The sequence below is a fragment of the Rattus norvegicus genome, chromosome 4 (genome assembly GCF_036323735.1).
Source record: "Rattus norvegicus strain BN/NHsdMcwi chromosome 4, GRCr8, whole genome shotgun sequence".
NCBI classification, from domain to species: Eukaryota; Metazoa; Chordata; class Mammalia; order Rodentia; family Muridae; genus Rattus; species Rattus norvegicus.
In genome coordinates, this window is record NC_086022.1 from 104,811,030 (window position 1) to 104,835,790 (window position 24,761).

The 24,761-nt window shown below is 40.7% G+C and overlaps 2 protein-coding genes and 1 non-coding gene across 9 annotated transcripts in view; 2 read left to right on the plus strand and 1 right to left on the minus strand.

Annotated features, from left to right (window-relative positions):
• Smyd1 (SET and MYND domain containing 1) overlaps positions 1-278 on the minus strand; it is a 54,027-nt gene extending 53,749 nt beyond the window's left edge. For 2 of the 6 annotated variants that reach the window (XM_063285775.1, XM_017592535.3), the window contains exon 1: positions 58-264. In XM_063285775.1, the coding sequence (XP_063141845.1) occupies positions 58-194 (137 nt within the window). In that variant the 5' untranslated portion in view covers positions 195-264. Of the gene's footprint in view, positions 1-57 lie in introns of all 6 variants that reach the window. The other 4 variants (XM_063285776.1, XM_039107313.2, XM_006236632.5 and 1 more) reach the window with 4 other exon arrangements.
• Positions 279-5,674: 5,396 nt separating this feature from the next.
• Trnaa-agc (transfer RNA alanine (anticodon AGC)) lies at positions 5,675-5,756 on the plus strand. The gene has a single exon. It is a non-coding gene; the product is annotated as a tRNA-Ala (tRNA).
• A 3,172-nt stretch (positions 5,757-8,928) lies between these two features.
• On the plus strand, positions 8,929-21,958 carry Krcc1 (lysine-rich coiled-coil 1). Of its 2 annotated transcripts, NM_001009413.2 has the most exons (3): positions 8,929-9,071; positions 18,823-18,989; positions 20,609-21,958. In NM_001009413.2, exon 3 carries the CDS (start codon positions 20,631-20,633, stop codon positions 21,399-21,401), a length of 771 nt encoding a protein of 256 aa, NP_001009413.1. In that variant the 5' UTR covers positions 8,929-9,071; positions 18,823-18,989; positions 20,609-20,630; the 3' UTR covers positions 21,402-21,958. The 2 variants fall into 2 exon arrangements, with proteins under 2 accessions (NP_001009413.1, NP_001380979.1); NM_001394050.1 differs by lacking the exon at positions 18,823-18,989.
• Positions 21,959-24,761: the final 2,803 nt, after the last annotated feature.

Genomic DNA, 24,761 nt, shown 5'->3' on the forward strand with positions numbered 1-24,761 from the left:
TTCCGTGATGATTTTGGGAGCCAGAACTCGAGAGAACTTGCCTCCTGCTTGCCATACCTGTCAAAAACCACTGCCGAATAAGCCCTCTCAGCAAAGATGACATCCGCAGCCCAGAACTCCTTCGTGGCCTTCAGTCCTCTGCCTTTGCCCTCGGAAGTAAAGACCTCCACATTCTCCATGCTGCCTACTGTCATCTCAGAGTCTGTCAGGCCCCCAGGGTGGTTCGCTCACACTGAGCCAAGCCTCTTGTCACAGCAGATATTTAGCTCCTTCACCGTCCCAAAGAGCAAGACTATAAATGGACTGGCCACCTCCCCTCCCCAACTCCTCTCCAGAACTGGTCTCTCACCTCCCCCTCCACCACTGTGTCTGCAGAGAGAAGGCAAATGAACAGCGGCCTTACAAAGGTCTCCTTCATCACCCAGAAAACACACCAAGACAGAAAATGACCACAGGCTAGTGTGGTCCTGACATGGAGCCTGTCAGGGTTTAAAAACCCATTAAAGATACTCCCTACATGTGCTATGTTCTGAACTGCAGTCATATTCAGCTTGAGTTGAAATCAAGAGCGCTTGGTCAGTAGGATATTTTTAGCCTCCAGGTGCCTCTGACAATCAAAAGGAGACAACTGGAGTGGACAGAGAAAAGAGGCGAAGTAATAATGGCTACTCTGGGACCATTCAGCTGTCAGACACAGACATTCTCAAGTGAGATGGGCCCCTTGCCCCATCCCCACTCCAGTGTCTCCCCATGGCAAGAACTAAATAGCAGAAGCTAAAATGAGCCTTTTAGCATATACATAGCAGAACTCTTTGGACTTAAAGGACATCCTTTCTCTCCAGTGTCACCTGTGTCTCTCACAGCAGCCCACCCCATGCCATGGAAGTCAGAGGTTCTCAGCATCACTGATGATGCAAGAGAGCTGGATACAGAGAAGGCAGGCTTTGAAAATAACAGCATCCATCTCCAAGACCTTTCTACCAAACTCCCTCAAGCATGTGTCTGCTGCCAGGAAAGTATCAACTTGCCCTGTCCTTACTCTCACCCAGGAGGGATGACATTAGAGGCATGGTTCTAAAATTCTGGGGAACTTAGCACCACTCCTTGGCCAACTGGCCGATCTCACCAAGGTTGAGGAAGGGCCCTTGCAGGTTCTGCAATGTGGCTTAGCTTCTGTGCAGTATTTTTAGTTTCTGGAGTGTAATGGTTTGAGTGGGACCCTCACTGTTCAAGTGTCAGAAAACATAATTAAATGTTGGGGGGAATAAAAGGAGGTGCATATGACTACTCTCAAAGTGTGGAGGCGATTTTATTGCAGGTGTAAGGGAGAAATCTGGAAGAGTGGAGTCCAGGCTGATTGTGGCCTGAAGACTAAGCTGAACCATGAAAAAGAGAGGGGGAAGGATAGCAAGAAAGGGGTCCCTGGCTGAGAGGTGGCTTCAGCCAGTAGGCCATGAGATCTGTGTAGCCAAAATGCCTGGGTTATATAGGGGTCAGGCTAGGGGAAGGGATGTGGAAGCCCAGCCCTGGGAGGGAAAGACTTTAGATGGGGGAAGGATAGAAGTGCTGGAAGGACCTAGAGGTACTGAGTGAGACTTGTTCTGGGTTTAAGACATAACAATAATCAATGCTGCATTCAGAGGAGTCATGATATCTAAAAATTCCTTAGATCTGTACCCTCACAAATGAGTGAGTCCATTATCAAGAGAATGGATTCCTGCTAAAAAGGATGAGTTTGGCCTCTCCCCCACCACATACTCTGTCCACTGGGAACCTTCTGCCATTCTATGATTCAGCAAGATGGTCTTCATCAGTCTCCAGAATCTTGAGTCAATACATTTTTGTTCATTATAAATTACCCAGTCACTCCCGGCAATGGGCAAAGAGACACCTTGTTGGGTGTTGTTCTTACAGCAGTCAGCAGATGACAGTGCTTTGTTGATCAAGCATCCTAGCTTGACGCCTGATGTGGTGGTTTGTATATCCTTGGCCCAGAGAGTGGCACTCTTAGGAGGTGTGGCCTTGTTGGAATAGGTTTAACCTTGTTGGAGGAAGTGTGTCACTGTGAGTCTGCTACTCCCATCTAAAGATCTAAAGATGGAACCTATGCAACAAGGGTGGTAACCTCTGCCTCGCTGGCGTGGTGGGTGAGAAATGAGGTGATATGTGCACAAGTCTTGGCATTTCATAAAACAGTCATTCGGTGATTTGCTTTATTTTATTTACTGTTATACTCTGTCTACGTCATCAGGATGTACCAGAAGTTCTGTGTCTTCAGCCAAACTGCATGTCTTAAAACTCCATTAAGCCTTGAAAACCCTTCCAACCCCCATGTCAGACAGATGCCTTAATTCTTAGAATACCAGAGCTAGAGAATCTCAGCTACTTCAGATGTATAGTAATGAGCAAAACTCAAAGCTCCACACCCTCCCAGCTGTCTTAATTACTATTCTATTGCTGTGAAAAAACACCATGACCAAGGTAAAGTTAGAGAGAAAGAATTTAACTTGAGGGCTTGCTTACAGTTTCAGGTGTAGTTTGTGATCATCATGGTGAGAAGCATTGTAGCAGGCAAGCATGGTGCTGGAATAGTAGTTGAGAACTTACATCTTATCTGCAAGATAAAGGCACGAGGAAAGAGACTAGGCTTGGTGGTGGTTGTTGAAACCTCAAAAGCTCACCCCCAGTGACACACCTCCTCCAGCAAGACACCATCTCCTAACCCTTACCAACTGGGAACCAAGCATTCAAACATGAGCCTATGGGGGCTATTCACATTCAAATCATCACACCAGCTATTGTAGAGGCTAGGGCAGGTAGATTGTGAGTTTGATGTCATGGGCTCAATAACATGACCCTATCTTGAAGAAGAAGAAGAAGAAGAAGAAGAAGAAGAAGAAGAAGAAGAAGAAGAAGAAGAAGAAGAAGAAGAAGAAGGACAATAAAAACCAAAAGTAAGTAAGTAAATAAATACATACATACATACATACATACATACATACATACATACATAAATATTGTTGATGTCGAGTGTGGTGGTTTGAATATGCTTGACCCAGGCAGTGGAAGTATTAGGTGGTATGGCCTTGTTGGAGAAAGTGTGCCACTTTGAGTGTAGTCTTTGAGACCCTTCTCCTAGTCATGTGGGAGTCAGTCTTCTCCTGTTTGCCTTCGAAACAAGATGTAGAACTCTCATCCAGTATCATGCCTGCCTGAACACTGCCATGCGTCTGGCTATGATGATAATGGACTAAACCTCAGGACCTGTAAACCAGCCCCAGTTAAAGGTTGTCCTTTATAAGAGTTGCTGAGGTCATGGTATCTCTTCACAGCAATGGAAATCCAAACTAAGACACCAAGAGAGTAAAAAAAAAAAATGTGTATTTTTCAACCCAGTTTGAGTTTTCAACCCAGTAAGTGCTCTGTATCAACATAGCTCTATAACTCACAGTTCTAAGGACAGTGCTCAGTCTACCAAGGACTCACACCTACTCTAGATGCTGTACTGGCACATGTTCAGCCCAAGCCATGAGGCTGAGAGGAAAGACAAAGACATCGGACTCTGAGATTTAGCTTTGTCTGTGGGTCTTCATCTCATCACAGTAGAGTTATGTAGTAGGAAGACAGGCAGAAGACAGGTAGCCCTTAGAAGATGTCCAAGTTCAAATCTAGAAATGTAATTGCCACCTTACAAATGTTACATAGAGAGTCCACCAAAATTCACATAGAAATAGACTTCCTATCATGAGGTATATAGAGGATAGAAACATAATCTAGTTGTAGTATTTGAAGGTTCTGCAGAAAGTAATTAAGTAAGTCAGATCCTTAGTCTGACAGTCCTGTGGCATCATAAGAGGAAAAGAGATGTGAGTGGGAAGGCTTTGCCCCTCAGAGCAATGTCCTGCTCTGCCCTGGGTCTCTGCAGAAAGTCCCACCAACAAGAGGACTTCTCCACACACAGACCATGGACTTCCCGGCCTCCAGAATCATGAGTCAAAAGGCATATTCCTTATAAATTAATCTGTGATATTTAGTTGGGGCATCAGAAAATGGATTGAGACACATGCCAGGAGGAATTTTGCAAAGTTGACTAAATTAAGGATCTGTCAGTGAGGGGATTATCCTGTAGTAGCCTGTATAATCCTGATGAAACCAATGTAACCACAGCAATCTTCATACAGGGAAGGCAAAGCAGGAACAGAAAAGATGGCCGTGGAGGCAAAAGGATCAGAGTCAGGGACACACTGCAGAGTCTTCCCTTGCTGGTTTGTGAGACAAAGGGATGGGATCATGAACCAAGAAATCCATGAGACATGTGGAAATTAGAATAAGCAAAGAAAGAGATTCCCACTCCAGAGCCTCCAGAAGGAGCCCAGTCTTACTGACAAGGTGAACCCCAGGTCTGCTTTTGATCACCAGAACTGTAAGATGCTTATAAATGTACATTCTTAAGTCACTGAATTTGTAATAATTTGTTACCTCACTAATCTAACATAAACTATTATGTTTGCCTCTTACTACAGTAAATATAACTAACCATTTCCCATAGAAAATTCCAGTCCAGCCAGGACTACTCAGTGAGATCCTGTCTCAAAACAAAACAAAACCAAACAAGCAAACAAATCTGAAATGAAATTTAGGAAGAATGTCATTTACTAGCTCACAGCTAAAATCAAACTATTAACTCATTTCAGTATAGAAGACAATGGAAGTTAATTTACAATAAATTAACATGTGTGTTGCAGATGAAGTACGTAAACAGGTTTGTTTTCATATGTTTGGGTAGAATCTACGGTAGGAGGCAGAAAGTGGTCAGGTCAACCTATTCGCTATGATAGTGAAAGCTAAAACTGAGGTTGACAAATCTGGGTAGACAGATTTCTAATGGGGAACCGAAGCCTCTAGCATGAGTTTATAATGCAGTAAGCATCTCTTCTTATCGGAGTGCTGAACAAAGGGGATATGATTGTTTGTTTAATCAACAAAAAGACACATTCATTAAAAAGGTTCCAGTATATATTAAAGTGATTTAAACTCTTCTCTATGATAACATACAGAGTTCTAGGGGCTGGAGAGATGGCTCAAAGGTTACAAGTACCATAATGCTCTTGAGAGGATCCCAGTTAGGTTCCCAGTACCTGTGCTACAAGGTCACAACCAACTCTAACTCTATTTCCTGATGAACCCTTTACCTCTGGCTTCTGACAGCTCCTGGACTCATGTGCACATGTCTACACAGAGACATATTTACAAATGTAATATTAAATTGCTAAAAATAAATATTAAGGAGCAGAGTTCTAGACTGAGGTGGCATTAACTAATTTTTTCACCTACCTACCTCAATGTCCCTCTGGGTATTGGAGATGAGCAGAGATTCTTCATTGTCTAAGGTTGTCCTTTGCTCCCTGGGATATACAGCATCAGTGAGACCATGAGTATTGGCATTAGCTGTTGGGCTGAAGACTGGAAGGGGCCAGCTCGGATTATATTCCCAAAGGTAGTAAAAAATAGGGCTGTTTTGGAGAGGTTGGTAGATCATTAAACCTAGGCGTGACTTCAGATTCCTGCTGCTGCTGCTGCTGCTGCTGCTGCTGCTGCTGCTGCTGCTGCTGCTCTGGCTGTCCTGTAATGTTGTCTCGGGATATAGTTTAAGCTGGCTTTAAAAATGCCATTGTCCGGGGGTTGGGGATTTAGCTCAGTGGTAGAGCACTTGCCTAGCAAGCGCAAGGCCCTGGGTTCGATCCCCAGCTCCGGAAAAAAAAAAAAGAAAAAAGAAAAAAAAATGCCATTGTCCTACATTAACCTCCCAAGCTGCTGGGATTTCCAGTATACTAACATTTCTGTGTAAACACCCTCCTAGCATAAGAAGGAGTTCATCTTGCTTACCTGAATTTTGGGTAGAATGTGTTTCCAGATGCCTGTTGTAGATTAGACATTTAGCTGTACACCCCACCCCGTACTCCACTGCCATGTATACACATTGTTGTCCCAAACCTTTAAACTGATCGCCTCAGAGACCTTGGGAGAGTTTTGTTTTGTTTTGTTTTTTTAAAATTTATGTGTATAGATGTTTTGCCTGCATGTATGTATGTACATTATGTGTGTACACATGGAAATCAGAAGACAGTGTCAAATCCCCTAGAACTGGAGTTAAAGATGTTGGGAGCTACAATGTGGATGCCGGGAATAGAACCTGGGTCCTCTGCTAGAACAACAAATGCTCTTAACCACTGAGCTGTTTCTCCAGCCCTATGTATGTCACAGTTTAGGGAATAAGTATGGATATGTGTGACGGTCCAGAAGTCAAGGGGAAATTTTACCAATATGGTTTTCGATAAGTTTTTGGTGTGCCTGTCCAAATAAAGGGATGCTACCACACCCTGCAAAACCTCCAAAGTCCCCTCTGTCAAAGACCCACTGGCTGAGCTACACACTCGAAAAGATCACCATCTAGTGGCAAATCAAGAGAGTGCAAGTGCTCACCTCCCTTCTACGTGTTAGTAAAAGAGACAACCCTTCAACTTCCTTTCTACCTGGTGCCAAAGTTCATTTAGGGCAGGAGTCTTCCAGGCTCTTTTACAGCCGTGAAGTAAAAATAGTTTTTACTGTCTTTAATGGTTTGGGGTGTGGGGGTCAAATGAATTTTCTGGCAAAATACCTAGACAAAATTCCTATTCTGGTTACTGTAGATATAAGTATCAAAAAGCAAGCATACTCACTTGCTCACATCTTTTCTATAGATGTATTCGTGCACAGTGGCTGACTATGTCCCCTGGAAAACACATAACCGGCAGGGCCAAAAGTCTTACTGCTGACCTTTTACAGCAAATGTCTGCCAGCCCCTGCTGTGTCTAATAATAGAACGCTCAGAGTGCTTGGCAATTCTAAACAGGCCAGGAGGAGCTCATACACTCATAGGCTCATCCATTCATTTCATAAGCAATGTGAGAGACCAACGAGAAAGTTTAGAGACAGAATTAAGGGGGTACTAACTAAACAGGAGGAATGTCATTGAAAACAAAGGTGAAGGGCTATGGAGATGGCTCAGAGCTTAAGAGTTCTTCTGTGCTGCTTTTGCAAAGGACCTGAGTTAGGTTCCCGACACCCACATCAGACCACTTATAAACCAGATGTGTCTCCAGGGGATCTGATGCATCTGACCTCCTTGAACACACACATACCCTCTCCACACACAAACACACTACACACGTGATTAAGAGCAAATCTTTAGGAACACCACATTTCTATTTATTTGCAAGTTTTTATGTAATACAGAATATTTTAAAAATAAAATTACTTTCAAGGGTGGAAGGAGGAAAGTTAGTCATATAAATGGTCCATTATATGCTGTCTCATTGCAGCACAGACTAAGACCTCATGTTCTCTCTTGTCCCTGTGTTAGAAAAATAGCGTGGATTCAGCAATGGACTGCTTGTCTCTGTGTGAAGCCTAGTGAGCCTTTTACAGAAGTTTGTTAGGCAGTACGGGAGTGGCAATTTTGGGAAAAAGAAGCAATGCAGCATGTTGAGTTACACAATAGTGTAGTATTAACCAGAATCAGGGCCTTTGACATGGCCCAGTGGGTAAAGGTGTTATAATTCCAGCACTTGGGAGTCTGAGGTAGAAGGATCCTGTTTTCCAGGCAAGCTTGTGAGAAAGGCACAATCTTCAGCTTTAAAAACCAAAGACCCTAGTAGAGCTTTCTGGAACTCTAGCAATTTCAACACTTGAGAGGTTTGTTAATGTCAGAAGGGAATTGGTGGAGGCAAGTGGAAATGAAGGGGAGACAGACATCTCCTGAAATAGAACTGATCTTTAATCAGAAGTGAAGGGCTGCAGTCTCTCAGGGAAGTGAGACTATGCCCAAGTGGCACATGGGGGAGGGGAGGGGTTGGGATTTGTAGGACTAAAGTGGGGGCGGAGGAGCTTTGGGTTGTTAGATTCCATTTGCAGGTCAATTCCCCTGCCACCAGGAAGTGGTAGATACTAGCCGGTTTGGTCTGCGGCTCTCCTTATTAGAAGTGTCAGGAGTCAGCAGTCAACAGTTAACTCTGAGCTTCTCAGTCCACCTACAGCTTTTAGGTGATTAACCCTTCAATCACCGGTGTGGGACCAGCCTGAGCTAAAGTGAGACCCTATTACAGATGGGTCGTTGTGTAAAGGAGATTGATGCCAAGCCCCAGAACCTGAGCTCGATTTCTGGGGTGCATAAGGTAAAAGGGGCCCTACCCTCACTCCGCTCCACACAAAATAATGACAATGTAAAGAAAACTAAATAAGGGGTTGGGGATTTAGCTCAGTGGTAGAGCGCTTGCCTAGGAAGCGCAAGGCCCTGGGTTCGGTCCCCAGCTCCGAAAAAAAAAAAAAGAACCAAAAGAAAACAAAAAACAAAAAAAACAAAACTAAATATACTTTCGTAGCGCCTGTGTGATGTATCTATGTGATAGAAGCATGTATGACGGTCATACCGTGTGTGTACCTTGAGAAATACTATGCACGTACGTGTATAACCTGAGAGGGAATGTGTGGACTATGAGCAGGGATTGTGCTTAATATTTGGTATTAATATAAGAGCACAAGAAAAAGAAAAGGCAGGTGTGCGTTTCTTAGATACTTTTGCCGGTGGATCTATACATTTCCAGACTCACTTTGGCTTCCTTGCTGAGCCTTGTCACTAGGTTTTTTTTTCCTCCAGTGGCAAGAAGGACGGACACCTTCTTACAGACCTTGCCGGTTAGTCGAATGACGGGAAGGGGCGGAGCAAAAATGGAGGGCGGGGCTAGAAATTTTCCTGCGCTCCAGGCCGCTCCGCTGCGCATGCGCGTCTGCGTGCCCCACCGCCATGGCGCTGGCGCCGTCCAGTCAGCCGCGGGTGGTGGCGGCGACTTCCCCTCAGGAAGTCAGGTCTCCGCCTCCTCCCCCCACCCCGCCTGCTCTGCGGCGGAGGCGGCGGCGGCGGCAGTGGTGTTCCTGCCTCTCCGCCACCTCCACCGCAGCCTCTGACCCCCGGCCGGCGTTGTTGGCGGGGAGGGGGACAGTAGTTGTAGACGCCCGCCCCTGCCTCAGAGAAGGTGAGTTCCCGCCCGGCGGCGGGGGCGGCCCGAGCTTCAGCCCTCAACTCCCGCGGCCTAGTGAAGGCCGAGCGCCCCGCCCCGCCTGCGAAATGGCCGACGAGCCGGGCGCGGCCGACGGCCCTCGGAGAGCCTCTCTCCTCAGTACCCCTCAGCACCGGCTGCGCCATGGCCAAGGGACGCCACGGCCTGGCGAGGAAGCCGGGGTCCGAGGGGGCCAGGAGAAGAGGCGGCCAAGCAGAGGGCGAGGGAATTGGGGGGGGTCAATGAGGAAGCCCCTTCTTCAAGCGACCCCCGGAGAGAGCGGCCTCGGTTTGGTGACGGAGCGTGGAGAGTAGACTTCACAACAGGCTACTTAGGGACAGAAATTAGGGGAATTAGGAGGGTCTGGAAAGTAGCGTGGGAGCTTCCAAGTTAAAAGTTTCCTCAAGGAGAAGTGAGGTGGAGGGGATCAACCCGAAGCTTTTCTAGGCTTCTGGAGAGCCAGGAAGACGAGTTAGAAAAAAATGTACAAACGTATCTTGATGTGGTGATCCGAGTTTTAGGATATTGACCAATGTGAGAGTGGCGAGAAACAAGATTTTATTCCATACCTACTGACTAGGAGCAAAGCTGAGCTGTGTTCTAAATTGCTCGGCGTGACTCAAGCCTTTTTTTTTTTTTTTTTTAAGAATGTGTAAAGAGAGGAGGCCTGAAGTAGAGGTGAAAAATTCCCAAGGCTTAGTCATTGCTTCTGCCGGCCGGGAACTGGAAGTTAGGTGTCTATCTCCTCCCACAGAGACCCGAAAGCGCCTCCTTCATCCTAATTACATTTATAGTCTATGAAAGACTGCTGAGTTGTGGGAAATAAGCCTAAAATGACGGGATGGATAGAGCCTTTGTTGGATGTGCTGCTGACGCCTTAAATCCCCAGCACTGGAAAGGCAAAGGCCATCCTGGTCTACATGAGAATTCCTAGCCAGCAGGAACTATAGAGTGAGACACTACCTCAGGAAAAATAAAAAACGGTGGGGGGGGGGGGGGAGGGCAGAATTGTTAGCTTTTTTAAGAGGAATCTCTACTATGTAGATCTGTTTAGACCCTGAGCATCACAGGAGGCCTGTCATCTGTTGAGGGCTAAAATAAACAGTAAACCTGACAGCCAGAGCTTTTCCTTAAAGGTGGGTTGGGGTGTCCCAGGGACTTGGCCTTAAGTTACTAGAAGCCATGTTAAATTGTGGTTTACGTTGCTTTTTATGGATGGAGGTTTGGAGAGTTTTGACACTCACCAACACATTTACCAAAACCCAAAAAGCTGCTACTATCCTTCCCTGTAGAAATGTGTGTGTGTTCTTATGGGTGCTACACACCTGAGACAGCCTGCACCTGTGAGATAAGGCTTTAACGCAGTTTTGGAAATAATTTTTGCCTTTTGATTCCCCACTGCAGAAGATTTCAGTAAAACACCAAGAAACAGAAAAACTATTTTTAGAACTTTTGCCTTTTATTGCTCCTTGTCTCCAGCGTGGAAGATAATGGAAGCCAGAATATTACAGGATAATTTAGATTCCACTTTCTAGAACACCTGTAAATATAACACGAAAAGTAACTTTTTTCATGATATCTGTAGTTTATGTCCTTACACAGTTCACTTTGGAGAAGTGGCACAGGAGTAAAATGGTATCCTCAAAACATTTATATGAACACTTCCATTTAGTAAGAATGTTAATAGAAATTCATTATAATCCAATAAGTATCTTCAATCAGCCTAGGCTATCCTGAGAAAAAATTTATCTGAATTTATGTGTGTGTGGATAGCTTTTAGGCATCAACATGCAATTCTTTTTAGTTCTGTGATCAGATAACAGGACAATTTAGAATCAGCTCTTCATGGAAAAACAAAACCAACCTTTCTGCCAGTTTACACATCTACTCTTTTTCAATGATTCTAATGTGTGCAAAAGACTAAGTGATGATCCATGTTCTAAGAACTGCTGTACCACTTATAGGTGGTAAAAATTAGACCAATGAGATGGGAGTCTTGATGACCTTGGGAAAGTCCTATACTTGGTCTTGGGTTGTGTCATCTGCTGAGTGCAAGGATGGGTCTGTGGAGGGCTCCCCATCTTCCGTTCATTTGGAGTGCCTGGAGACATTTTTGCTTGTAGCCCCTGAATAGGAACATGGTAAGCAAATTCTGTAGGTAATCCATTTGGTATAAGACAGAGATGGTACAACACTCCAAAGTGCACAAGATACACAACATACAATTATCCTACGAAGAACATCAGTATTGTCAAGTTTGAGGAACCTTACAATAACCAACTCATGAAGGCTGTGTAAATTAGGTTTAAAGTTTTGGACTGATTTCTGAGTAGTCTGGTATTCCTTCCATGGTGTGGGCTGTATATTGGGACAGTAATCATAGAACATGGAAGTTGGGACTTTTTATGGTCATTTGAACATTTGGCAACATTCAAAAAAAATCTCTTGAGTTCAGATTAAAACCACTAAGATTTGAAAAAAAACATACAGCAGTTTAAAAGGTACTAGTCACTGTTATGGGACCTTTGGAATGTCTTCCTAACTCCTCCTACCTTGCAAATGTTTGGATTATAGGAATGTACCACCCTACCTGGTTTAGGACTCTTATGTTTTATTTTCAATAGTTAGGTGACTCATACCTTTAATCCCAGTACTTGAGAGGCAGAGACAAACAGATTTCTTGAGTTTTAGGCCAGTTTGGTCTACATAAACTGCACCCCCATTCCTCCAAAAAGTTATGAGCATGTCACACATGCCTATAATTCCAGTGTTTAAAGGCTGAGGCAGGAGGCTCAGGAATTCAAAGCTGGCCTGGGCTGCACTGTGAGACCCTGTCTAAGGGGGAAAAAAGTATCTCAATCGTTACAAAAGACCTACAATTTTCAGTTACGCTTATAGACAAAACAAAAAAAGGCAGTGCTTGGAATTTTGTGTGAATGTGTGAGTGTGTGTGTATTTTAGTCTGAGTTAGGAAACCCCTCCAAAAGGTAGAAAAGAATTACAGTTCCAGTTACATTCTCACCTTCAAAATAGGACAAAGTAAAACTTTTTTTTTTGCAGCAGAAAGCTGATGAATAGGATCACATGAGTCAAGGAATTTGAGACTAACCTGAATACATTCTGTCCCAAGAAGAGTCAATATCATTGTGTTCAGTTTGTGTGGACTAATATGAAATCCAGGGAAGTTGTGAAAACTACATTATTTAACCTTTTTACCTTACTGTAGCTAAACTACGTATTTTTAAACAATTCAAAATAATTTCAAAGCATTGTGTTCACATTCTTTCTAAACTTTCTGATTTAACAGCTAACTTGACCACACATTTTTAAGCTACATTCTGGTGCTGAAATCTGGCTTAGTTTGAAGATAACCATCATAAATACAGATTTTTTTCATTTTTGCAAAAGTTAAAACTGTAATGTAGATACATGTAGCAAACCCCAGATCAGTGTGTGTCTTTTTCAGTTATTTTCAATAAAATTTACCCAACATGTAGCTAAATGTAATTCCCATGAATTATCAGTATAATATAGTATTAAAAGACTTAAGTAATTATTTCAAAGATAAGTTCATTTAGAAACCCAAATGAAATGAAGTGTCTGGTAAGTGAAAGATGTTTCAGACCTTTTATTCACTGGGTCACACTGTAGGTTATGAATATATCTATGTACCCTAAGGAATTATATAAGTTTTATGGCATTCTTCATGGTGCTGTGCCTCCTAGATATGGGCATTATTTACTGCCAGTAATCCTTGGCCAGGGATAGCTTAAGGTAAAAATTAGTTTCTTCCAAGCAAATACATCCAGGGCTTTACTCAGGTCTAGGTGCCACCTTCCTTCTATCACCCCCATCCCTGAGAAAGGAAGTAAATGGATCATGAACCAGCCACAGTAATTCCTCTCTTAAATCATTTTATCTTTTATATATTGGCTTATTGATGCTACATTCTTAAAAATATACCATGGATGTTTGTTCATAATTTCACATTTCCAAGTTACTTAAGTAGGTACAAAGAAGGTAAGCATTTTAACATATACATATAATCCTAGCACTCAGGAGGCAAAGGCTGGATGTTTACAGTTTGAAGCTATTCTGTTCTACATAGTACCAGGTTAGCAAGGGCTAAATGGTTATGTCTCAACAGAAATAACCTAAGAAATAAAGGTGGTGACACACACCTTTAATCCCTCGAAAGGCAGAGGCCAGCCTGGTCCACAGAGCTAGTTCCAGGACAGCCAGGGATACACAGAGTAACCCTGCCTTGAAAATAAATACCTGCAGAATTACACAGAGAAACCTTGTCTTGAAAAACCAATACATAAATACCTGAATATAATGTACGATATTGTTGTAGATTGGCATTTGTCTTCAGTTCACTTTATTTGATATAACGGAACACCACACTTTTATTTTAAAAGATTTCATAAATTCTAGAGGCTGGTTTTTCTTTTAAGATGCCACCATCAGATGAAGGTCACCTTCATGGAGGAAGGCAAGGGTATATGTGTGGAAAGATATCAAACTTGAAGCCATAAGTTCTCTTTTAATTGACATTAATCAAATCTTAAGGTGGCAACTTCATGGCCTAAATAGTTACCATTAGGTTTCACTAAGGCTTGTACTGAGATAAAGTTTCCAGCATTCCAACACCATCTTTGGGGGATATTTTCAGGACCATAGCATTCTTGCTCATAAACTGATATGCATCTGTAAAATAAATTTCAGCAGTTGGATACCTTAGATTTAATTGTAGACCATGTAGATATAATGATTTGGGCAAGATTAATTATGAAGGGAGAAAAGTTAGTCCAAGTCCTAAAGTTAATATACAATGTGACTAGCCTAATGTTTGTATGATCTTACATATTTAGTGAAATGTGTATGGTCACATTTTTGCCAACTAGGAGAAGGTTGCCTGCCTGCTACAGGTAAAGTTGGTTTATGGTTCCTCCCTATGATTCTCACAGAACATTAATAGTGTTTTAATTACCTGTGGGGATTAGTTCCTGACCCCCTACCTCTTGTAACGAAACCTATAAAAATCTGAATCAGGATAGCTGTGTATAGCCTTGACTTGAGTACAGTATAAATGCTATGTAAATAGTAATTATACAGTATTGTTTAGGGAGTGATGACAAGGAAAATAAGTCTTCTATAAACATGATTTTTTTTTATCAATAGTTGATTGAGTCCAAAAAAGTGGAACACAAACATATGGAGGGTTTACCTAGGTTTAAATCCGTGACTCAAAATTGACTGTAGTTTTTGAGATTATTCGCTACCAAAAATGCCAAGGTTCAGTGTCTTAGTCCATATTTCAGTATTGTAACCCAGATCACTTCCATCATCAGTCCCCAGGTACCTTCTCATTTACAGTGATATTGTCTGGACCACAGAAAAATGTTAAGTTCAGGTGTGATGTCACATATCTATAAGTCCAGGTACTTATGAGACTGAGGCAAGGAATATTAGAAATTTGAGGCTATACGGCTTGAGAAATGGTCACCTCTAAGTCTGAGGGCCTGAATTCAATCTCTGGGACCCAATAGTGGAAGGAGAAAGAACTGACTCTAGTTAGTTATCCCCTGACTTCCACATGCCTCCTCTGGCACGTACACCCAATACATACACAATAAACAAATGAAATGTTTTTAAGTTTGAAAGATTACCATATTAAATATTAAGCTTATTAGGTATTTTCATGTTATAATGGGGTTTCTAATGAGCACAAAGCTGTAACCATAGCCTTGTAAGCAGTTGGAAAATTAAAATTTGAGATGGTGTTTGAAATGGTATTGCTAAATGAAGATGGAAAATACAACCTTCAGTATTTTGCCTTTATTTTCTCTGTAGATATCAGGAATGAATGCAGGGAGGTTTTTATAAAAGGCATCTATGAAAGGGTGTTGCTGTTTAAATAAAAGATTTTTTTTATTATTATGAGAGGGTTGAAAATAAGAGGCTTATCTTTTTCAAGATTTGAAATGCAATAGATAAATTTTATCCATGCCATTTTATTTTAAGAACTCTGTGGTAGATAGTATTGCCCTTTTGATGGGTGAAGATAAGAGCTCAGAAAAGAAATAATGAGCTATTTGTGTAAATAGAGTTTAAACTCGTCTTTCTAACTCTGAAGTTCATTTCTGCCCCCCACCTCTTAACACTGAATTAAGACAGTAACTTAAGTCCCTAGTAATTTAGCCACCACGTTCATTCAATAACTAGAAAATAAATTCAAGAAACTAAAAATCTGTATCAAAAGTTGGCTTTTTTGGGGGGTTGGTTTGGCATCAGTGGCTTCCACTGCAGTAAAGGTGATACACAGTAGTCTTACCTTTGACAGCCCTTCAAAGAGACTTCAATTCACTGTGAACTGTTTAGTGGTATTGCCTCTATATCATAGATGAAGATACTGACCCAGATGAGTTGTGACTCTCAGCTAGACACAGGTGCTTGCCCATATGCTGGTGTCTTGGAGAGAGGGGGTAGGTAGCAATTAATCACTACCATCTATACGTAATCATCATTTCTCTGCTCTGGTCTCATTGTTCAGAGACCTGGAGAAACGATCTTTTTAGCTCTGCCATCTTGGATACAAAAGTACTAAGTACGTTTGTTTTATTGAAACATAAAAGTCAGTTGTACTATTTAGAGCTCATCTAAGTAATTCCCACATACACACACGTGTGTGTGTGTGTGTTTGTAGGTACATACCTGCCACATCACTGAGAGCAGGTCGGGACAATTTGAAGTCAGTTCTCACCTTTCATGTTGGTCCCAAGGATCAGACAAAGGTCACTGGGCTTGGCCATAGGTGCCCACTAAGCCATCTTATCTAGTTTTATCCATTGGTAATGTTGTTTAAAACTACATCTTAGTTTACATGCAATTGAGATTCAAGTACTCATAGTTATTTCTTGGCTTCAAATTGAGAGGACTGACACTAATCATTGGGCAAGTCACTTTGAATTACTCTGTTTCTTAAACCCACAGAATGCCCTGTTTGCCATATTTGTGAGAATTAGGTGAAAGAAGGCATCTGTGTTTATTCTAATGCTGTAGAAAACTATCAGGTAATCAAAGTGTTATTTTGATATTTGAGTTGTGTTGAAATTAAGTTCCAAGAAAATAAAAAAAAATCATGACTATTCACAAAATGTTAATTTTTGTTTTCCCTGTATCAACATTTCAGTTATTACTTATGTGGACAATTTCAAACTCATAAAGAGATTATTTTCTGTTAGATCCTCTCTTACAAGGAGTTTGGAAGGTAGAAAATTCAAAGCTGTTAGCACATGTTCATAATGTGAATAGAAAGGACCCAAGCATTTTTGTCTTTGCTCACTTCCTCATGTTCTGTGATGACTGAAATTCACTTATGTCAGCAAAGTGATGTTGTCTTGTAGCCCCACACATTTAAGCATTTAACTGGTTTTTTGTTTTGTTTTTATTTTACCAGAAGTTATTCATATGACAATATTTTACCTGATAATGGCCAGAAATGTATATTTTGAAAGATCTTGTGTGTTTGTGCCTTTATTATGTTCAATCTAAAATCGACAAATAAGAAAAAAGTAATATTTGCCAAGAAACCTGGCTTACTTCACTTAATATGATGATCTCTAGTTGAATTCATTTTCTAACACAACATAATTCCATCCTTTTTTAAATGACTGAATAAAATTCTGTTGTATAGTATATACCACATTTTCTTTATCCATCTGTTGATGGATAACTTGATTCTGTAGCCTAGCTATAGTGAATAATGCTGTAATAAATGTGTATGTTCACTTGAGTGGTAGAGGTTTATACCCACAACTAGTAAAGCTGGGTTATATAGTGGTTCTATTTTCATTTTGTTTAAGGAGTCTCCATACACATTTCCATAGTGTCTGCTCAAGTTTATATTCCTATTGGCAGTGCAGTAGTTCTGGGCACACCCAAAGTTCTTGATAGCATGTATTGTTGTTTTCTTAAATGTTAGACATTCTGACTGGGATGATATTCTCATTATAGTTAGAGGCTTTTTTATTAATATATTACAGACATTTGCTAGTGTACCTGCCTTTACATGCATTTTGGGGATTTAAACTCTGTAATTGTGTCTTTGTAATTGTGTGACGGATTCACTGAGCCAACATCATAATTGAGGGAGGGTACATGCCATGGTATGAACATGTGGAAGTTAGAATTCAACAGGAGTCAGTTCTCTCCTACCATGTGAGTTAATCAAACTCAGATCCTTATTATCCATCAGGGCATCTCACCATTGTGATAATGCATTTAAAAATTTTATTATATTTTGACCATATTCTTCTCTTCCTTAGCTTCCTTAGCTTCTCCCAGATCTTCCCTAGCTACTCAGTTTCATGTGTGCTCGCGCTCTCTCCCTCCCTCCCCCCCTCATACACACACACACACACACACACACACACACACACACACACACACACAGTTCATGTTTTGGCTCTGTGTGTGTGTGTGTGTGTGTGTGTGTGTGTGTGTGTGTGTGTGTGTTGGCCAACTCCTCCTAGGAATGGGACCTGCCCTGGAGTATGGTTGATATGCTTAGTGACACTCAATTGGACTTAATTTTTTTGTTTGTTTGTTTTCCAGCAGGTATCAATTACACATAGCTCCTTGGTTAGGAATAGGGCTTTGTGTCCACTTTACCTTTTTAGTGCTGAGACCCTGTCTGACTTGAACCTATGCAGATCTTTTATCTGTGCTGCTACAATCTGAATTCATATGTGCATCAGTCCTGTGTCTAGCAAACACTGTTTCCTTGGAGTCATTCATCACTTCTAACTAATCTATCTTTTCTTCGACATTGATCCCTGAGTTTAATGAAGATACTCTGTTTAGGACTGAGTTTGCCAAAGTCTGTCACTCTCCACACATTGTCCAGTTGTAGGTGTCCGTTGATTCTCATCTACTATAAAAAGCAGCAGCTCTGAGGAGAGTAGAATGATGCACTGGTCTGAGAACCCAACCTACTGTGACCACTATGGCATGCAGAGTCCTTAATTAGAGAGTGTTTCTGTAGGTCTCACAAAGGTACAGAAATATACTAGAAGGAATGGCTGAAATGGGCAAGTGGCAGAATAGAACAAGGTAGACCCTAGGTTGGCATCAAGAGGTCCCTGGTGGATGGAAGTGGACTGGAAAGAGGGGCTTCTGCAAGACTAAGTAAGACTGAAAAACCAGAATGGAGAACAAGAAGGATAATCCATTCTTTAAAAACTTTCTTTGGGGGTGGGGTTAAAATAAAATACTCATTGGGCATGGTGGCATACACTTTAATCCCAGCATTTTGGGAGACAGAAGCAGATAGGTCTTGGTGAGTTTGAAGCCAGCCTGGTCTACATAGTGAGTTCCAGGACAGCCAGAGCTCTGTAGAGAGACCCTATCTCAAAAACCAAAACAGCAAAAAGCTAAGTTTTAGTGGCTGACAAGATGGTTCAGTGGGTAAAGATACTTGCCTCTGGAGCCTAACAATTTGAGCTTGATCCCCAAAACCAACATGGTAGAAGGAGAAAATTGATGCCTGCAAGTTGTCCTCTGTCCTCTATACATGTATACACCTCTATACAAGCAATAAATGTTTTTTTTTAAGTTTTCAGACTGACAGCAAACAATAAAGATGATTTTTGTAGATTTGGTCTTTGCTGGTTGTGTAGGTATGAACTTTTAATATTTGTGACAAAATTGTGCTTGGTTTCAGGTGAATGAGAGTTGAGTATTAGACAAAAATAGATATACTCTCTACTCCATGGTATAGCTCCCTGATTGTTGTAGTCTTCACTTTGTGGAGCATTCATGCTGAAAAACTGAAGCAATTAATGGTTGAATATGATCAGATTTCACCATCAAGTTCTCAGCCTGATAACGGTAAGGTTTTACTCATGTGTGTCATCTGAGATATTTAGAGACTGGGTTGTTTTACTTAGCATATTGTGTCTCCAAGATTCATCCACTTTATCCAGTTGTCAATGGACAGATGCTAGGAGTGGTTCTACTTTTTATAGATAGTGTTTATTCCATTGGGTAGACCATCATTTGCTTTATCTATTTACCTATTGATTTATATTTGGTTTTTGAAGGGTTCATACTACTATGAATGCTGATGTTTAAATCTTGTAAAGACATATCCTTTGGGTAAATGCCTCTGAGTGGTAAGATTAAATCATTACATAAGTGTGTATGATTAAGAAGCTGCCAAACAGTTTTCTGAGTGATTGTCCCTTTTACCATTCATGCCAGAAAGGTCAGAGTTATAGGTAGTCCACCTCCTCACTAAGCACTGTCAGTCTTTTACTCATTCCAGTGAATGTGTAGTGATCCCTCACTGTGGTTTCAATTCACACTTATTTTATATCTAATGATCTGCAACCTCTTTTCCTGTGTTTATTGACCATTTGTATGCATGTACTTTTGAAGTATCAAAATGGTATTTGCCTTTATTTCATCTTGTTTATTGTGGCTGTCCAATTAGAATTTTTTTATGTTTCTCAAATTATTATGAATCTAGTTTTTCTAATTCACCAAAGTAGGTTTCAATTAGGCCATTTTCCCATTCTCATAATAATCGCTGCCTCTGGAATGCTTTGTTGGATTGTACTTCTTAAAGGGCAGGAATATTCAGTTTTACGTGAGGTTTTGCTACTGTGTCCTAATAAATAAATCTCTAAAAATATAGTTTGATATGGGGGAAAGAAAGATAATCAGGAATCGCTGTTGCTCTTCTGAAGCTTTTCTGTGTGCGTTATTGTCCCTATTATGTTCATCTCTGCCTCCTCCTCAGTTTCCACCTCACACTTCTCTTCTAGGAGAGAACAAACCAGAAGGCATTCTAGAATGCCTTTATAGCAGTCTAGTAATAGAGGGGAATCCAAGTGCTATATAGATGCTGCAGAACTCCATTCTGTTCCTTCACCTTTTCTCATACCCTATTCCTATGAGTAGTAGCTCATCTTGTAGCTGAGTTTATCATTTCCAGCATTCCAAAATTTACAAACATCATATTCTTTCATTAGTAAGCCTTAGAGTACTGTAGTCAGGTAAGTATGTACATTTATTTTATTTGAGTAAACAGGATTTTAAAGATTAAATTACTTAATTGTGGTTCTGTTACTTGTCTTAGAAAACAGTAATATAGGCAAAATCATCACAGATTTAAAATGATCTAACATTTAGATCACACCTCTGCCACAGTGTGATTCACACATCCCTGTTGCCATACATTTTTGATTTCTAGCCTTATGAAAACATCTCATGTGCCATTTCTTTTCTATACTTTTTTCTCCCAGGTTAGAATATTGAAGTTACTGTGAGTGGTTTATGAGATATTTGACCATCATGATACTTCACTTTGATACAAGTTATCAAAATATTTAACAGTTAATGTAGGTTTTAATTTGGGTTTCCATTTGTTATTGCAATCTTTCTGAGAGTGAAGAATTTTTCAGAACAAAAGAATCTAGTATTTTTTTTCTCCATTTTCTCTACAGATAATCCCTTTCTGTCAACCTAATGAAGCATTCAAACAAACCATATGACTCTTTTCAAGATGAACTTGAAGATTATATTAAAGTACAGAAAGCCAGAGGCTTAGAGCCAAAGACTTGTTTCAGAAGGATGAGAGGGGAATATTTGGAAAGCTGTGGGTACAGAGAAGAGTTTGATTCCAGGCCCAGGTATAGAATGTTTGATCAAAGAATCCCATCTGGAACAAACCATTCATACCCAAGATCATGCAGTAGTTCACAGACAGAAGACCGGGTACCCCAGTGGTTACCAGCTCATGACAAGATAAGACTAAACTCTCTGAACTACTGTCAATTTACCAGGGATGGCTTCTCAGAAAAACCAGTCTCCTTGAACCTTAGTCAGCAAGAATACAATTGTGGCTCATATAGTGTAGAATCTGTAGTTCACAAGGATCTCTGCTCAGGACACAGTACCATCGACCCTCAAGTCAGTCATAGACAAATGTACCAGAAGAGGAAACGACATCTAGAGGAGGGCAGAGAAAGGCAGGAAGAACGGCCCAAACATGAGAGGAAAAGGAGTTCTGAGGAAATGGATTTAAACAAACATAAGAGCATCCAAAGAAAGAAAACAAAGGCAGAAACAGAAACTGTACAGGATGGTACAGAAAAGCTTAAGAATCGAAAAGAGAAAAAAAACCGAGATGTATCATCTAAGAAAGAGGACCGTAAGCGTAGGAAGGAAAAAAAGGAACAAGGTGAAGAAAGGACAGAGGAGGAGATGCTTTGGGACCAGTCTATCCTTGGATTTTGAAGCTCCTTAGATCTCCTGAGGCTCAACTGAAATAATAGTCAAAGAGCTTGTTTTTATGTGCATTCATATTCATGTCACTTGCATATGTGGACAGAAGTTCGAACTTCTAACAGAGTGAACATGAAGTATTTAGTGTGCTTGTTTTCCAACATGGAGATTTCTATTTTCTAAAAGATTTATTAATTTTTCTTACATATGGTAGAATTTCCCTTTAAGAGTGTGGCTCTGCTTTTATTGACCAAATTGCTGTGGTAGTGGAATTATTTTCCCTTGGGAGATCATTTATTTAAAATTGGAGGATTAACTGACTTTTGTGGAATCTATTTCTTGGTTGGGTTTCTTTTAGTTTTGAGTCACATATTTTGCTCACTCACTGGCTTTCTCTATGAGGCAATTTAGATTTCCTTTTTTAGATCTAACTTGCAATATATTTTTCTGGGTTGGAAAATGAAATAACATAATTTTATCTTACATATAGTTTTAAAAGTTTCAGAGACTTCACACAAAATCAGTTTATATTCTGAAAATGTTTATAATAAAGTATTTTAACTTCTGGATGTTGCTTTGTGTCAGTGCTCTGTTCTAGTGATTTTCTTTTGGAAAGGGAAAAGCAGTAACCACTCTTTTCACTGGCATGAAGGGAAAGATTTTGGAGGCAGAACACACTAAAAGGTGGTAAAAATTCTTTACCTACTGTGTCAGGCTCACATTTTATAAGAAGCTATGGCTCACAATAATTTTTCCAGATAATTGAAATGAAAAAAGAAATTACAAAAGAAAAAATGCTATTCTTTCTTGGAGATGCTGTGATTTCTTTAAAATGGCTCAAAGACAACAGTGTCATACAACTGAACATTAACTGCCACTATATCATGCAACTTTTACAATACTTTAATTAAAATCATAGCTATTGAGCAAGAGAAGACTATGAATGTGTGGTGTTGATCATATTGAGGCCACTGTGGTTAGCAAAATTTTTTTTTAAATTTAGCACAGAAGCCTTTTTCCTAAAATGTCCCCTGTTCTCCAACTTCAAGTTGAATGGTAGAAGCTACATGCCTGGGACAGCCTCCACTACAAAGAAACTTCTGAACCAAAATAGCAGGTGGAAAAATCCTGGCCAAAAGTTAGGAAGATGTCTTAAGTATGTTCAAAACAAAATAAAAACCTAATCCGAAGAACAAGGTGGGGAATAGTAGTATCCTTATGCATCTGCAAGTGAGAAGAATCAGAGCAATGAAGAGATCTGGGAAATCAAAAGAGGAGAAGCCTAAATACCACGGAGAAGTGCAAAGAAGTACAAAGCAATTGGCAATTTAGTTCCCTGCTCCTCAAGCCAGAGAGGAAGGGAGAACTGAAGACCACAAGTATATAAGGTAGGCCAGAGAATGCCAGCCATTCACAGTAACATCAGGACAGGATCCTCACTTCGAGAAAAACCCGTTTCTTAGCAGCTATAAGTCCATCCATAGGATTAGTCTGAAACCGTCCCCCAAGACAACCCAGCTTTGGAGAAGAAATCCATGTCCCAGCAAAAGCTCAACAGTGCTTTGCACTGTCTTGAGAAGGACCCATCAGAAGTACCTCATCATTCAAGACTGACTGCTCTGAGGATAAGAAGGAATGTTTCTTACAAATCCAATGGGGAATGCTAGCTTTGGGGAGGAGGGGAGTTAGGGAAATGGTTCTCAATGTTCCCTCTGTGACAAGAATCAAGACTGGTCACATGGTTTTACACTGGAGTGCGGGTGGGGCCTAGGTCTGAGAGCAAAAGACTAAAATTGGCAAAGGGTTTGGCTCCCAATCAACCCCCTCCATCAAAGAAGATTACTTTCTCCACTCTGATGCATTCCAGGTATACACAACATTTGGGTAATGCTGCACCTAGATAATACAAACTGAAGGCCACTGGAATGAGTGCCATGTTGTCTGCTACACACACCAATAAACATTCTGGACAGTGATACAACTTCTGCCTTCACAGTTTCTCCAGGTATACAGACAAAGCTTCCAGAAGTAAATATAGATGTTCTGAGGACATTACCTCATTTTACGTGGAGAGAAATACAGGGCAGATTGTAGATTGTCTGCTGCAACTTAGTCCTACTTGAACTTTGGTGAATCCTTCAACTTAAAGAATAGGGAACACAGGCTGGAGAGATGGTTCAACAGTTAAGAGCACTTGTTGCTCTTGCAAAGGACCTAGGTTTGATTTCCAGTCATGGTGATTCACAACATTTTGTAACTCTAGTCTCAGGGGTTCCAATGTCCTCTTCTGACCTCTGCAGGTACCAGGAATAGATGCAATATACCAGCAAAACATTCATTTACAAAATAGAAGATGAAAGCCTGCAGCCATTGACCCAGCTCCAAACAAGCATAACCTGAAGGCCCACACCAGACATATCCTTTGCATCAATAGACAAAATAGTGTAGACACATAAACCTATCAGAATCTTCACAAGTTGCTTTTATATTCTTTCTCACCTATACACAAAAGATAGATGATAGATAGATAGATAGATAGATAGATAGATAGATAGATAGATAGATAGATAGAATTAAAAAATAGAGAATAAAGGGTCCCAGGTAATCCAGGTTACCTAAAGATGACCTTAAACACCTGATATTCTGCCTCCACTTCCCAAATGCTAAAATTGTAGTTATGCTTCACCATGCCCAACCAATCGTGTCTTTATCAGGATTTGGTAGGTTTAGTATTGGTTTTATAAAATTAATTTGAGGGGAATATCACAAAATAGTTGGAGAAGCATTCATAGTGATTCATCAAAGGCCTGGTAAAATTTAATAGTGAATTAACTTATCCCAAGCTTTCTTTGCTAGGAGGTAAAATTATGTCTCTGTAAGATTATACCTACCAAAACATAAGTGATACAAAGAAAACTATAGGCTAAGCATAATGGCACACACCTTTGATTCCAGCACTCAGTAAGCAGAGTCTTAGATCTCTTGTGATTTCCAGGCCAGGCTGGCCTATGTGGTACATTCTGGGACACTCAGGGCTATGTGAGAGAACCTATCTAAGAAAAAGTAAGCTATAAAGTGGTGTTGCTGATAAATATAAATGCAAAAATAAAAAATGGTTGCAAATTAAATTCAATAGCATACTTAAATGAACATCATGATCAAGTTGGTTTTGTTTAGAAGTGCAAGGATAGTTCAAATATACACAATATAATGTAGCAATTAAATAGAATCAATGATAAAGGGAAGATTACATAATTGAGCATAATAGAGCTAACCCAAAGACTTGAGAGGTAAAGGCAGAATATCAGAAGACTAAAGTTTCTCTGTCTGCTTCCTGGAGAACGGTTCTAGGGTTCCAGTGGATGAAGAAAA

Coding starts and splice junctions, on each gene's coding strand:
- Krcc1 (NM_001009413.2), top strand. CDS start 20,631: ATGAAGCATTCAAACAAACCATATGACTCTTTTCAAGATGAACTTGAA.